Source organism: Balaenoptera musculus, chromosome 8 (assembly GCF_009873245.2).
Source record: "Balaenoptera musculus isolate JJ_BM4_2016_0621 chromosome 8, mBalMus1.pri.v3, whole genome shotgun sequence".
Taxonomy (NCBI): domain Eukaryota; kingdom Metazoa; phylum Chordata; class Mammalia; order Artiodactyla; family Balaenopteridae; genus Balaenoptera; species Balaenoptera musculus.
Window position 1 is genome coordinate 14,203,866 of NC_045792.1, and position 16,335 is coordinate 14,220,200.

Below are 16,335 nucleotides of genomic sequence, written 5' to 3' on the forward strand. Positions count from 1 at the left end.
AGCATTCAGGGGAGTTAAGCAGAGAGGAAGGATACATACAGAATACTGAAAATTAATAACCAATGAGTTAAGAAAAAAGCAGATGAGTGTAGTGTTACAGAATCCAAGAAAAGAGTGTTTCAAGAAGGGAGTGGTCACCTGGTTCAAATGCTGCCCAAAGGTTGAACAGGAGGAGGACTGAGAATTATCTATTCAATCTGGCAAGAGAGAGGCCCTTGAGGATTTTGATAAGAGAAATTTCCTAGAGTCATGGAGATAAAAGCCCAATTGCAGGGGTTGAGGAGTGGCTGAGAGGTGAGAAAGTAGCACCTGCAATTACATACTGCACTTTCAAGGAGTTCTGTTGTGAAAGGGAGCAGAAAATTGGGTAGTTGCTGGGGGAGGACCTGGGGTCAAGAGTTTTTTAAAACAAGGATTATATTAAGACAGTTAGACAGTTTTATATGTTGATGAGAGAGAAACTGCTGATGCAGGAGAGAGGGGGACTAACTGCAGGAATGACCTTGAGTAGATGAGAGCGGACGGAATCCAGAGTACAGGTGGAGAGTGGCACTTCCTCAGCTGTACAAGGCAGTAAAGGATGTGCTAGTACTTAAGTTCCCTTTTAACAGGAAGGGGAAAGCTATTAAATACCCTGGGAGTACTTTAAAAATCTTGATTCATATATTACACTTGGTATAACTGACTCTCAAGAATCAGTAAATCAGTACATGAAGACTACTACTTGAATTGCTCCCAAGAACAGTTCTGTTAATATTAGTTTTGAGAGCTTTGGCCTTCAAATTACCAACTTCCAAAGTATCTTGCAAGGTATTATAATTTTAGTATGTATATTCATGCTATATTTTAAGCCGAGCTCAGTAAAGAGAAATTAGACAGTAAGTTCCATGAGGGAAGGGGGGAAGGGACTTGTTCAATGCTAATGCCCCAACACTTGGTCATCTGCCTGGTACATAAAAGATGTTCTTTGAAAAATAGATTTGATTTCCAGTCACTGTTTCTTACTCTGTAGAGTGCTATGTTTATGAATGCCATTTAGGGGGGAAGATGAGCCTCTTTGCAAGCAGTTTTTCACCATTTGTAAAAGAAAAAAAGATAGTGACACCTGTAAATCATTTCCAAAAGGTGAATTTAACAATGATGTTGTTGAATTTATAAGAAGGGAAAAGAATAAAATACTCAAGCATAGTCAAACACACAGATATCAGGAGACAAACTTCTTAAGCCAAGATGGTTTCTGAAATCCAAGCAGTCTAGAAATGTACACAGTTACTGAACTGACATCATAGTCTCCTGTCAACACAATGGCAGGGACAGGGCCAAGGCCAGATTCTCTCTGGCTATTGGTGCCTCAAAGAGAACTGTGGCTGTTTGAATGCATAACAGATAGGAAGAGATTTACCCTGTTTTAAATATGATCTCTGCCTGATACTGAGAAATGTTAACCCCAAAAGTCACCTAGGATTAAAGACAGTAATACAATGTTCTTCAATAACAAGTTGGTAAAATTTTCACCCACACAAGAATGAAATCGTTTTCAAATATTTAATTCAATTCTACCTAGCAACTCTCACCTAAGAAATACAAATGATACCCACTTTGTAATTAAAGAAAGAAGTATCTCCTCATCCTCACTCCATTATCAACAAGAGCAAGAAGCAAAGATGCTCAAAACAGCTAAACAAATGAGACAGGTGAACTCCACCCATCCTGCTCCGGAAAAAGAGGTAAACAAAAAGAAGCTCACTGTCTTAAAAAAAAAAAAAAAAGGCAAAATGAATGCACTACATCAGATAGTAAGCTATACAGATTCTTGGCAATGCCCCAAATTACTTCACAGGACCTTAAAAAACAAACAAACAAACAAGAAAACAAAAATCAGGACTTCCAAACTCCTAGTTTCCAAGTCTGAACTGGTTTATCTACCTGCTGAAGCAGAAGAAATAAGCCCACTTAACTGATATACTGTAGAAATTAAATTAATCAGCACAATGACAGGGCTTATTCTTCTCTGTTTAACAGGAAAGTACCACAAAATGCCTAGATCCACTTGAATAGGCTGGAAAAATTAAACAAACACCAACACTGTTTTCAGAGATGATTCTTTTTATTACAAGAGGTTTTGGTCCTCCATATGCCAACTTTCAGCAGTTAACTTCATTTTGAGCTATATGTTCATTCAACTACAAGTTTCTACTATAAAATTTGTATTTTTTTCTTCCAGCTTGTTCTGATCTTGCTGCAAAAGTCAGGTTGCATCTTTCCTTCTGGGCTGTCGAATGAGCAATAGCAACTAAAGTAACATTGTAGAAACTACAAATTTCTACTATAAAATTTGTATTTTTTTCTTCCAGCTTGTTCTGATCTTGCTGCAAAAGTCAGGTTGCATCTTTCCTTCTGGGCTGTCGAATGATCAATAGCAACTAAAGTAACATTGAGAAATTCACAACTTTCTTTCCTCTAAAGGTAAAAAGAATTCTCTCTCCAAAAAGCCAGTTTTCTGAAGGAGCAAAGTGAAGTTACATGACAAAAGTAAACATTCCCTTTGGCAAAACAACAAAGCTACTAAGTCAGCAAACACAATTTTGACCTAACATTTTTGAGGAATTAATGTTCAATATATGAGTTGGGAAGTTTTGTGTTCTTACTAGCTTAAAAAACCAACTGATTCTTCTGACTACTACATCATATTTGGAAGTTCATCATCACAGTCTGAGAAGCACACATTATGTGGCATTAACTTACTTAAAAAAAAAGTCCCTGGTATTTTATTAGTCTAACACTGGAATCTCTCAAGTAGAATAAAGAATCATGAGAATTATTCTTTGCTGTTTATAATCTTTTGCTTTCTGAATTTATACCTGTATGATTAGCAATTAAAAGTTACGGGAAAAGGGGCTTCCCTGGTGGCACAGTGGTTAAGAATCCACCTGCCAATGCAGGGGACACGGGCTCAAGCCCTGGTCCGGGAAGATCCCACATGCCGCGGAGCAACTAAGCCTGTGCGCCACAACTACTGAGCCTGCGCTCTAGAGCCCGTGCTCTGCAACAATAGAAGCCACTGCAAGGAGAAGCCCGCTACACCGCAACGAAGAGTAGCCCCCGCTCACCGCAACTAGAGAAAGCCCGCGCACAGCAACAAAGACCCAATGCAGCCAAAAATAAATAAATAAAATTTTAAAAATTAAAAAAAAAAAAAGTTACAGGAAAAGTATGACTCCCTTATATTTCCAATTCCCAGTTTCTCAAATGACACCAATTTTACAATTAGGGAATCAAGCCGCCCTTCACTTTGCCACCACTTGCAGAATCCCTGCAACAATCCAGCTTCACCTTTGAACTCCAGTCATTTTATGAGATGGTCTGGTTAACGGTAGACAGCATTTGCTATATGAAACTTAGAAAATATTCATTATATTTTTAATATTTAAGGCCAAATAACCTTAAATAAGCCTAGTATCCATTTACCTACAAGAAGGAAATTATACACAATTCCAGTACTAAATTCCAAAGTCCTAAAGCTTCAATAACCCACTCAAGGTTTTGGAACCAAGAGCTAGTAGGAAAATGAGCTGGTGTTAATATCAGCTCTGCCCAGACTTTTGGTAATCTATATGAATAATCCCAATTCACAGTTTTCATTCTGACTGTACCGGAAATGCTTTTTGCAACCCAACATATCTAAAAAGGTTTCATTCTAAGTAATGTAAGCCCTCCTCATGGCCTCAAAAGCCAAGGGTCAGAGGCCTTTATAATCCTCATTCACATGAAGCCAACTTATTAGACTGGAAAGGATTTACAAAGCACTTGTTACAATGCATCCACAAGCAGTGATACCCTTAACAAGGGATATTCTGAAGCACAGCTCTTTAGACTACAACTGAAAATGGACATAAAAGCTATAAATACTTATTTGTTTCCTATATTGAGACCACACCTACTACTTTCCCTGGTTTCTCTTGATGTTTAAGGTTTCCCTCTTAGCTCCATTTACTAAGTTTTTATTCTCCTATAAAACCACTATAAAATCATTTCATAAAGACATTTCTTTGGAGCTTACTACTGAAAGTTAATTGTTGCCATAAATTGACAATTCAAATACTTCTTAGGGAGCCAGTGAGACTAGGACCCCTTGGGGAATATTAAAAAGTATAAAACATGATCCATGCCCTCTAGGATCTAAATAGAAATATACTTATTGATTCAGAGAATGAGAAGGTAGCTTGAGAAGTCATTTTACACATACATAGGCAGGACTCCTGTCCTTTAAAATTCACCTCCAGAGAAGATCATAAAATTATTTCGGTAATCTTTTCGCCATCACTATAATGAAAACCATCATTAGCAACAAGTTCCTTACACAACTACCCTTTGCTTCAATTTAAACCTATTTTTCTCTTATTTTAGCATCAGTAGATCTGGAAAACAGCTGGTTACCATTCCTAATAATGGATCCATTCATGTTTTTTGAAGAGTTATTAAGTTGCCTCTTAACTTTTCATTCTCCCAACCCTTCCTCATAGGACTGACTTCCAATCATATAATCATCTTTTGAGGGCTTCCCTGGTGGCGCAGTGGTTGAGAATCTGCCTGCCAATGCAGGGGACACGGGTTCGAGCCCTGGTCTGGGAGGGTCCCACATGCCGCGGAGCGACTAAGCCCGTGAGCCACAATTGCTGAGCCTGCGCGTCTGGAGCCTGTGCTCCGCAACGGGAGAGGCCACGATAGTGAGAGGCCCGCGCACCGCGATGAAGAGTGGTCCCCACTTGCCGCAACTAGAGAAAGCCCTCACACAGAAACGAAGACCCAACACAGCCATAAATAAATAAATAAATAAATAAAATTTAAAAAAAAAAAAATCATCTTTTGAGTCTCCTCAGAAACCTCTCCAAGGTATCCTCATCCCCTCTAAGTTGAGGAACCTAGAAGTGGAAACAACACTCAAGTAAGCGGGTGATCAGTGCCAGCATTATCTATATAAAAGATGATGCCATCCCATCAGGATTCCTCAACATCACTTTTTTTTTTTTAAACATCTTTATTGGAGTATAATTGCTTTACAATGGTGCGTTAGTTTCTGCTTTATAACGCTCAACATCACTTTTAAAGCCCCAATCGGTACTTTTACAAAAATGTCCTCTGATGGCTCTTAAGACTTTCTTCTGCTGTAGTTAAGTTAGCTTACTATTTTTAAAAATTACTCAAAATTATCCTGCTAATAGTCTTGAACAACATAATAGCTTATGCGATATGTCCTTGCAAAGTGTTCCTAGAAGTTGTATGTATACCAAATTTTCAGTCAACAAATATTCACTGATCACCTTCTATATGAAAAGTCGCCACTGTAAACAATAAAAAACATAAATGATGACTCAGAAATGGTCTGTGTCTTAAGGAAATCATAATCTAAGGGGGGAAAGACCGACACAATCAAAAGTATTTACAACATAAAGTATTCTGGAGTAAATTCTTTAAGGGTAGGTATAAAGTACAGTAAGAAAACAGGAAAGGAGTTGAATTTAAGCTAGTAGTGGTATCTTGAAAGCTTCACGGAAGAGTTGGGATCTGGGGATCTGAACTGAGCCATGAAAGATGAATAAGTCAGAGGAAGGTCAAGATGGGAAACATTTTAAGGCAAAGGAAAGGCATTAGCAAAGGTATAAAGGCAGGTACACACAGACTGTGGAGAACATCTAATAGACTGGTAGTTCAATATGGTTGAAGCACTTTAAGTGAAAATGTGTGTTCAGGAGATAATGTTCAAAATGTAGAAATGTAGGCCAGCTAGATTATAAAGGGCTGGGAATTTTAAATCTTATTTTACATTCAGTGAGTAGTCAAAGGGTTTTAGGAATAAAGTGACAGAATCAGATCTGTATTTAAGAAAACCACTGGCACCACTATACAGTGAAAAGGAAGGCAGAGAGACCGGTTAGGAGCTTACGGTTTTAATCCATGCAAAGGTAATGGAAATTTAAAGTAGGATGGTAAAAACAGAAAAACAGGGACAGATTAAAGAAACAATACAATAGTATCACAGACAAGCCTCAGAAATTTATTGGATGGGGTGAGAAGAGAAAGGGACTGAAGGTACCACAGTGCAGAGAGCATGAACGAGCCTTCAGATAGTTACAGATTTGGATTTGAATTCTAGCTCTGCCACTTACTAGCCATATGACTTAAGGAAATCTGTTTAACGTGTCTGTACCTTGGTTTCCTCATCTGCAAAAGACAGTGTATTAAGTATTTCAGCAAACCTTTTTTTTTTTTAAGTGAGATAAAACAGAACTATATTTTTCCTCCTTAAGCATACTATCCTCTACTAGGTAAAGTTTAACTTGTTTTTGACTATTCTACTTGTGGTTATTTTTATTTCTCAAGTTAAGTTCCAACCTACAACTTAGCATTTCTTCTGTCATTAAATGGTTAGCTGCATTGATCTCCACAGACCAACACTTACTCTCCCTAAGCTAAAACTTGAGAACAAATGTCAAATAGTTACCAAGTACAGACTAATGAATCTGAACTTGGGGGCCAAGAACCCTGAAGAACCTCGGAGTTGTTTTAGGAAATCACCAAGTACTCATACTCAAAAAGATAAGGAACACTAGTTACAGGGACCAAGGGTAGCAACCCCAATATAGCTGCCTTGGCTTGACAGTTATGCAACTCATGAAGGCACTGCCTTCCTTGGTTACCTACCCGCCTATTTACTGTCCTGTTCTTTTTACTCCCTTTTGTGCCTTATCGCTAATTACATTCTAGCTGGATACCAACAGTGCCCACTGTTACCAAGATGTGTGACTGGCTTCAGTTTGGTTCCACCTAGCTTACTGATGAACTTGACACCCATACCAAAATCAAGAACATTCTAAAGTCAAGATTATAGCACTCGAATAGCTATATATGTGTACACATATATATGTATACCTCCAAGTAAAAAAAACCTGTTACCTCGGTGGGGAAAAAAAAAAAAAAGATTAAGCACTCCTGTCCTTTCAATCTGAGTCCTAATAATAATTAGGGATTCCTCTGTACCAGGCAAAGTGCTAAGTACTTTGCATGCATAATTTCAATTAAGCCTCACAATAATCTTATGAAGCACAATTACCACTGATTTACAAATGAAGAAACTGAAGCATAGAGAGGTTAAGAAAGTTTTTCAAGGTCATTCAGCTAATAAATAATGGAGCCGAGATTTGAACCCAGGCAGACTGAGCCCAGAGCCCATGGTCTTAATAGCTCTTAATTACTGTGCTGTACTATCTCACACTATTACAGATTACATAATGAGATTCTGTCCTTCCTTTGTAAAGGTATTTATATATGTACAAATAAAAAATCCTTGCTGGAGAGATTACAAAAGGATTTCCTCATTAACTAAGCTTAAAGAGATGTTATCCACGTGGTTTTACTGCTTATAATTAAAGGCAATAATCTAGGGACAATATTGTATGCTTGTGTTTGATCTAAAAATCAGTCAATACTCATGGATGGACAGAAGTTGAATACAAGCACGTATAAATAGTTATTCCTTTAGGTGTAGATATTTATTACAGATACGTGTGATTAACTACTCCCCAGTTTTTAGAACTGAGATGGTACAAAGGAGAGCTTAGTGAAAAAAAATTTCTCCAAAAACACTCCTCACAAGTAATATTACTCCCCTAATTCAAGACAGAAAGCCACAATTACTCTGATGCTGTAAAATGAGAATGAAACAATGATGCTTCAGCAAAGCGTGGACCAGAAGGGTTGGATCTCTCTAAAACAATTCGAATGTTAGAAAGGTTCATAGCTCTTACTGATGAGAGACATCAAAACATCTACACCCAAACATTCCAACCAAACCCAAAACACAGAAATGCAAGAAAACAGATAAAATATATGGAAAAAACTCCAACTCCAGAAATAAATGGCAGTTGACTAGATCCTACCCACTGGTGCCCCACAAGGCATTGCTGAAGCGATAATTAAAGGTAAAACAGCTGGGGAAATCCCTTCAGTCTATTTGTCAAATAGAAAAACAACTACTCATTTCAAAGAAAGGGGAATTTTCATACACAGCACAGAAAACTGCCAACTAACTCTTACATTTATATCTTTAACTGTTTCCTTAAAACTAAAACTCATTAGAATAGTTGTATTCAACATCTAAAAAAGTTAAACCAAGTTTCGCCTCTAAGAAGTTTCATACGAATCCTACAAGGGGATTTATATCATCCAAAACAACTACAAGTCACACAACAACATTCTTCTTTCAAATGTCTTAGTCTTTAAAAGCAAATGCCTAGCAGCACCTCCAGCCTCCTGGCTGGCTTCCCCTGGTGTGTAACCTGACAAGGTACAAAGCTCACTGAAATATTTAACAGTGGTGGTATGGATTTCTTTGGATAGATCAAGAAAAGCAGCTCGTCCTTTTTAAAAACATAAAGAACCATTTTATGGGATGCCATTCCCTCAGTCCAAGTGTCTCTGTATTTCCTCAGGGCTTTCTCAGAGAACTTATTGAAGGGGAAAATGAAAAGGCTAACAAAAGGACCCCTTTTCTCTCCCTATTCCCAACATAATCCACCTCAGCTATAGGGCCAGTTGCATCCACACTGTCATAAACGCCAGCAATTAGAGAATTAGGCCATAAAACCACCCACTCAGGTATAAGAGCGCAGGCCTCCAGCTTTATTTCATGCATGCCATAAACTTCCTTCTTTCAGGCCTTCTTCACAACCAAGGAAATGACAATAACAACAACAAAAAAGTAGCCCTTTGTCCGCCTCATACTGATGTGATCAATGAAACCATCTGGGTCCAGGTGAAGGATTCAAGATTCCTTCTTCTTAATAAAGACTGCATTTCCTCTAGCATGGCACATATAGATCCGTTAAAGGACATGCTGTATTTTGCGCACTAACATAATGGGAACTAGAGTGAAACTACATCTTCCAGAAAAATTACTTTCCCTTATTCTGAAACTGCTCTAGAAACCTAGCCAATTCCTGATCTTCTCAAGAAATACTGGAGGCTACAAGAGTATTCTTAATTAACTCAATAATTTCTAGATCCTCCTGCAGTCTTTTCTAATCAAAAAAGTTAATTCAAATATCAAAGTTAACTCTATGCTTTAAAATCTGATACAATTTAGGAACAATCAGTAATTTCATTTGATTGACTTCGCAACCACAAAACCCCCAAGTCTGTGATTTACTCCATAAGCTTTTATTTATCAAGCTTTAAATCAACCTAGATAAGACCCAAACAAACACTTTATAGTAAACTCTTTAGCGTCCTTCTTCCTACTAGTGCCTATAGGGTTAAGAATCTGACTAAAATGTAGTTACCTCATGTCAGACTCATTAGTAATTTAACTTTTCTTAATTCCTGAAAATAACATATGCAAACAAAAGAAGGTCCCATACCAGCAATCCTAGAATAAATTCCTCCCAAAGTAGTGATAGTCACAAAGCTTCCCCCTTTCTCATAGGTCTATGCCACTGGGCTCTCCACCTTGGCAGAGGAAGAATGGAAAGAGACAAGATATTCACAAAAGGCCGGATTGAAGGCCTTCAGTTAAGTGCTAGAAGGAAGCTGAAGTTCTGTGCCAACACTAGTGGAATGTGGGCAGGCACAAAGAGATCTTAATTAGGAGACCTACAATTAAAACAGTGAGTCTCCAAAGGAGAGAGAGGCACTGCAGTCTGTTATGCCTCAGAGCAAGTGAAACAGTGTTGCCACCCCCCCTAGCCACAGGGCAAGGAAGGCAATGGGTATTAAGCCTGCACAGCTGCTCTACGGAAGGCCAGCTCCCAGGTGAGTAGAGATGGGAGGGGAGTCAAGATGGGAATATTTTCTCTTCTCAACTTCCAATCAAAAGATCAATCACTATTTTGTGAACGATGATCTCCTACAAGAGCATGTGCCTTAAGATAATTAGACAGAAGGTAAAGATGGGGACAAGTGATATGCCTTTCAGTGAAAGATGAAGAAAAGTTCTAAAGACTGCATTTGTGATGCTCAGTACAAACCAAAGTATGTTTTAGAGCATATTAACAACTACTCCCTGCAATGTAGGTACCATCACTTTGGATTTATAAATACATTAGTGTATTGGATTTTTTTCATTTAAAAGCTCACATACCTAAAGGAATATACTACCTAGACTGAAAATAACTTCCCTTTTGGAGAGTCAGGAATCTACAGTATTGAAAACATGAAAACAAATTTAGCCAAACAAGAGGGCCTCTCAACACCAGATAATGAGTTATACTTAAAATTTTATCTTCACTTTTCTTATAAATGAAATTGGTCAACTTCAGCAAAGAACTTTTTCCATAAAATCCTTACATTTTGTCCATACAATGAAAACTTTCCCACCAAGTTCAAATTTCTCTTCCCAATAATAATGGCAGTTTAATGGCAAATGTACACTCTGATATTAAAAATTACCAAACAGGGCTTCCCTGGTGGGCACAGTGGTTGAGAATCCGCCTGCCAATGCAGGGGACACGGGTTCCATCCCTGGTCCGGGAAGACCCCACATGCCGTGGAGCAACTAAGCCTGTGCGCCACAACTACTGATCCTGCACTCCAGAGCCCGCCAGCCACAACTACTGAGCTCGCATGCCACAACTACTGAAGCCCGCGCCGCACCTAGAGCCTGTGCTCCACTAGAAGAGAAGCCACCACAATGAGAAGGCTGCGCACCGCAACAAACAGTAGCCCCCGTTCGCCACAACTAGAGAAAGCCCGCGCACAGCAACAAAGACCCAATGCAGCCAAAAAAAAAAAGAAAAAAAAAAAAATTACCAAACAGGCTCATTGACTCTGACTTTTTAAATAAATTCAGAATAAGAAGTTCTGACCTGAGCAAATAATTAATATAACAGAGAGGGATCAGAATACTGGAGCAGAAAAGATTCCTGAGCTGACGTTTAGCCCAACCTTTTCATTTTACTGATCGGAAATTTCAAGTTAAAAGTGAAATTGTCCAGAGTGGCGAGTGACAGAGATGAGTGCGAGGAGAGCCCATGTCCATCGACTTCCACGCGGAGGGGCTTCTTCTAATCCACTTGTGTTCTCTGCTTCACTTTCCTTCTGCCCAGCTCAGGATTAGCTGTGAAGGCAATGAAGGAGCAACTCCCACTCTTGGCACATATGCCCAACAAACATCAAAAAAAAAAAAAAAAAATCACAGACACTCTCCCACTCCAGGACCACCATCTTTTCTAAGCCCAACCCAAGAGCCCACCTTAGTCCACCCGAACTAAACTGCCATTTCAAATACAGACAAATACATACCAATGTTGTGATTCGGTTTCCATTTATATCTAATCAAAGTTTGCCATGTTATGATCAGGGTGGCAATTCTGCTTTTAACATTTTGTGAGGTGGTAGGAATGGTAACTGGATTATGAAAGTAATAAACAAAGATTACTTGCTGATAAATAGACCATTTCTGGGGTTCATATTAAAACAGCCCAAATTCTAGTCAACAGAGAGGATGCTGTACTATGTTTAATTAGATGGCAAAGTAGAGTCACATATATACCACCTGAGACAATCCTCAGAAAAGTGGGACCCTGACACCATGCAGGGGAAAGGGAAGGCGAAAAAGCAGACCTCTGTGATTTCTCACAGTGCTCAATCAAATAAAACTCTAATTCTACTTCATAATTGTCACACAGAAAGCCCAAACAGGAGATCAGCAACACCTATGTATTTTTTAAAATAATCCCATTCTGACAGACCTTGGTCATGAAGAACTCTTACATGTAGTTGTTACTCAGAGAGATATCAATCCCGAGGGAAGTTCAGAACCTGTGGCAGTAAAGGACAAATCTTCTACAGCTAAAGGAGTTTAAACGGAACTGATCTGGAAGTTTTGTCACCTTTCAACCACCTTAACTTAGTAGTTCAATAAGTATTAACTTACGTTTCGTTATGGAGAAGTTATAGTCATTATTCACTTAAAGCAAACCAGAATTTAAAGAGGCTAGAATCCTTTTGGATCACAAACCATGTCTTCATGAATCCAGACAAGCCTTGATACAGATCTGTGAGCAACTTCCCAGAAACAATCTTTAGAACTCTATGGCAGCCTGTGGGAACCCTAAACCTCCTTGTTGGAACTTTATCATTGATTTGTAACACTCTGTAACAAAATGCTTGCTTTCCACGTTGAAAACAACCAGGTCAAAGGATATAATCACCATGGTTTAGTACTAAGCCATACCATGGGTTAGCACTCATGAATGCATACCATTAACCCATCCTAGATTAACTCAAACTACCACATAAAAGGCTTATCAATGGAACAACAGCTCATTCAAGCCTAATTCAGAAAAAATACTGAAGTTTAATGTAAGGAGTCAACCACTTTCCTCATAATGAAGTAGCAACTACTGTTCAGGCAAAAGTTTTAAAGAAAATAAGTATTAATACGATCTTATTTGAAATTACTGCATTTCCTTGACAGGCTTTACACTACATACTACTGCTAAGCAAAATAATGCCAGTGGATAAGAAAATGTTAGCACCTGATTAAAACTTTAAAGGTGATTTGTCAAAGACCAACAGATAAAATATTCTGGTGCCCAGACATTAGGTCCCTGAATCCAGGTGGCTCTCTTTCTAACCAGTCTCTTGAAAAGCTATGATTGGAAGCTGTCAGCATAAAACTTTGCTTTTGAATATGTGATAACATTTGGAATGTGAACACTTGGTCCTTCAGTATAAAATAAATAAGCATGCTAAACAAGAAGAAAATGCTTCTCAGGATCCCCTTAAAAATAGACTAACTTCTCCTAATAGAGACTTTCTTATTATACTCAAATATACATGGGGCTAAAATTCTACATATAACCAGGCAAGTCTCAATTTTGAAAACAAGCAGGTAAATGAAATGTCAGTAAGTCTTTTTTTTTTTTTTTTTTTTTTTTTGCTGCTGTATCTTTTAAAAAAGCAAAATCAACTCACATTTAAGCACCAACTCCATGCAAGTAACCTGAACGGTTCAGTCTTTTTGTCATGTATGAGGCCTTTGGTTCTCCAACTACATGGGATCTGTGTTGTTAGCTTAAAAAATACAGAATTGGCCTTTCAAAAAAAAAATAATAATCTACAGCAACCAATAAATAGTCTCAAACAACCCTGCTGACTGCAGCTGCCTTCTGAAGGCTGGGAAAAGGAGGTGGAGAGAGAGCAGAGAGAGGCAGGGAAAAGGGACGCTGCAGCTAGCTACATCGCAAGGAACACGCCCCCATCATGTCCTCCTTGCTCTGTCAGAAGGCGGGTTGTTGTCAGTCTCCTGATCAGGATGCCTTAGAAACGATTTAAAAAAGGAGGCAGGAAGACTAACAACTAAAAAATGCCAGCTCCTTGAAAGGAGGGGCCAGGGTCCCTGGGATCTCCTCCCTCCCCTTCTGCCCAGGATCTTTCTGTAGATCTAAAGGGGTGCGGGGCACAATAGGGGACGAGGGGTTTGCCCAGGATATTTTGTGTGCACCAACGGCAGAGCACGCAGGAAACGGCTGGTTGTTATCTTTCCCTTTCTGTTTCAATCAAGAGCACTCCAAAGCAGCAACCCCCTACCCCCCTCCGCTTCAGCCCCTAGCAGCTGCTCTTCCTCCTGGCATCCCCCATCCCATTCTCCCCCTTCCCCTACGATTCAAACTCCCCCTTCTGCATCCAATGGAAAACAAATGCGCAACGCCACTGGCTGAACCTGAACTCAACTTCCCTTCCCAGGGCAACTTTCCTTTTGGCTGAAGGGGGCTGAATAATGCCTATCAAAGCATCCCCATTCTCGCCCCAGTACTAAATGTGGAAGGGGCAAAGCTGGAGATCCTTCATCCACCTTGGGTCCCCCTCAAACAAATCAGAGAGAGAACGCTAACTCCTTCTAAGGAATAACTTTGCTTCATAAGCTCTTCATAACCCTTTCTCTCAACCAGAAGCAGCCACCACCACGGCACTACAGTAAAACTGTCCCTTATCTACTCTCCTCACCCCAACCCTGCTTCCCCCACCCCTTCCAAGCCCCAGGATTGGCCTAGGAAAAGGTGGATCAATAATGAAATGACGGAGAAAAGGAGAAGGGCGGGAGGGAGCTAGGTTTGAAGACTGCGTGCTCTCAGGCGCAGTGGGTGGGGTAGGAGAGCAGCTGCTTCCCCTGGGAGGATGCTGCCCAAGTACCCCACAAACACCGCCCCTCACGGGGGCCCCCTTCCCCAGAGCTGGAGGGAAAACCTGCCTCCTCTCCAGGGGGAATGGTGGAAAGCTGCTCTTCTCTGAGCCTAGGGGACAGTGGACAATTTTCCCCTCGAAGATGCCACTAATCCTTCATTCTAAAGGAGGGAAAGGGTGGAGTGAAGGTACAGTAATCCCCTGCTACCAATAGGCTAGAAACTGCAGCTCTGTAAAATGGGGGAAACAGACTGCTGTAGGAGGAGATCGCCGTTATCTTCAGAGGGAAAGAAGGCGAAGGGAGGCAAGGTGGAGAGGAAAGTAGCTTTTTCCTGGTGGGGAAGGGCGGGATGACGGGAGGACCTCTCCGCTGGGGGTAGGGGGGGTGCGGGTGGAGGTGAAGGAAGGGGGAGTGGCTGGTAGTGTAGGGACCTGGCCCGGGGACGGAGCGAGGGTTCATCAGGTTTTCGAAAGCAAGGTGCTAGAAGGGACATCGGTCCCCAAGGGTGGGAGAAGAACGTGGCTTTGGATGAGGCCATCCCCCGAGAGATGCCCAAGAGGAAAACTGCCCCAGGAGTAAAACATCTGCCCAGAGAGGGAGGCGGGGATGTGGCGGGATCAAGTCTCTAGGAGGGAGGGAGGGAGGAATCTCGCTCGGATGAGGTAATCTGTGAAAGGGAGGAGGGGTTCAGTCCCGGGATGGGAAACCCGGGCGAGGGGTCTGTGCCAGGGGATGTGGGGAAGGGTCAGGGGAAGGAGGGTGGGGGTCAAACGCCCTCGGCCAGATGGGTCCGAACCCCGGGGTGGGGATGCCTGGGGGTCTGCACCCCTGGATGGGGGTCCCGAGATGGGAGGGCCATCTGCCCCGGGTCAGGGACCCCAGGATGGTCCCCGAATTGGGATGCTCCACAATCCCGGATGGGGGAGGGGAGGGGGCTCCGCAGAGGGTCGAGACCCCGGACCTGGGGGTTCCTCGCCCCCTTACCTCTCCGCTGCCGCCTCCCCCGCCGCTCTCCCCAAACACGGCCCGGAACCGGCGCAGGTTGGTGCCGATGGCGGCCGAGACCTGCAGCGCCGCGTCGAAGCCCGGGCCCACCCGGAGCAGGGCCGGCCCAGAGGAGGCTGAGGACGATGACGAAGACGAAGACGAGGCGGACGACGAGGAGGCTGCTGAGGCGGCGGCCGCTCCCCCTGGAACCCCAACCCCGCCGCTTCCCGCCGCCGCCGCCGCCGCGGCCGCCACAGCCGGGGGGGAGGGGGGCGCCCCGGGGCCGCCGCCGCCGACCAGGGGCCCGGGGGGAAGCAGCAGGGCCGGGACGCGTTGCCGCGGGGCGCCCCCTAGGCCCCGGCGCCCCCCGCCGCCGCCGCCCCCGGTGGTCCCGGGTCGGGCGGGGAAGCGCCACCGACAGCTGTGCGCCATGTTCGCCCCGTGAAGTGAAGCAGCGAGAGGGAGAGGCGACAACACAGGGGGGCGGGGAGGCGGAGGGGGGGGCCGCGGGCCCCGGAACCTGCCTGGCCCGCTCGGCGCCGCCCGGCCGCCTGCACCCCGCGGCCGCTATGCCGAGGGCCGGGCCGCGCCAGCCGGCCCAGCAAGCTGTATAGCGGGCTCGGGCCCGCGCTGCCGACGCCGGGCGGCGGCTACGCCATCCCGAGGCCCGGGCCGCAGCCTGCCGCCCGCCCGCCCGCCCCGCAACCTGGATAACTGCGTGCCCCGCCCTCCGGGAGCGGCATTACTCGGGAAAAGGAGGGGGGGAAGGAAGCCCAGGAGCCCGACGCGGAGCGCGGGTTCCGGGGAGAGGGGGAGGGGCGAGGACTACGGAGAGGATGGAGGCGGAGGGAGGCCGGCCGCCTGCAGCCTCGAGAGCCGTGAGGCCGATTACACACGTTCCCGGGATGCGCTGGGAATCGAACCGCCCGGGAGAGCAGCTTCCAGTCTAACGCGGCTGCCGGGCCGGGGATGAGTGCGCCTTCTCCGCCTCGAGGCACGGATACGAGAGGGGTTAGCCCGGATTTAACGCTTCTAGAATAAAAGAGCCCTTATTGTGCTACAGGCAAGACGGAATTGTTGCCCGGTTTACTATATGCAAAATAGAAAGACCCTCAATGAATGCGCTTTAAAAAATAATAATAATAAAAAAGAGCCCCTCCCATTTT

At 43.1% G+C, this 16,335-nt stretch overlaps 1 protein-coding gene across 2 annotated transcripts in view; it reads right to left on the reverse strand.

Annotated features, from left to right (window-relative positions):
• Window positions 1–15,601, reverse strand: part of KMT2A (lysine methyltransferase 2A) — a 73,994-nt gene extending 58,393 nt beyond the window's left edge. For both annotated transcript variants that reach the window (XM_036860568.1, XM_036860567.1), the window contains exon 1: window positions 15,167–15,601. In XM_036860568.1, coding sequence (XP_036716463.1) covers window positions 15,167–15,601 — 435 coding nt within the window. The remainder of the gene's footprint in view (window positions 1–15,166) is intronic.
• Between the last annotated feature and the right edge of the window lie 734 nt (window positions 15,602–16,335).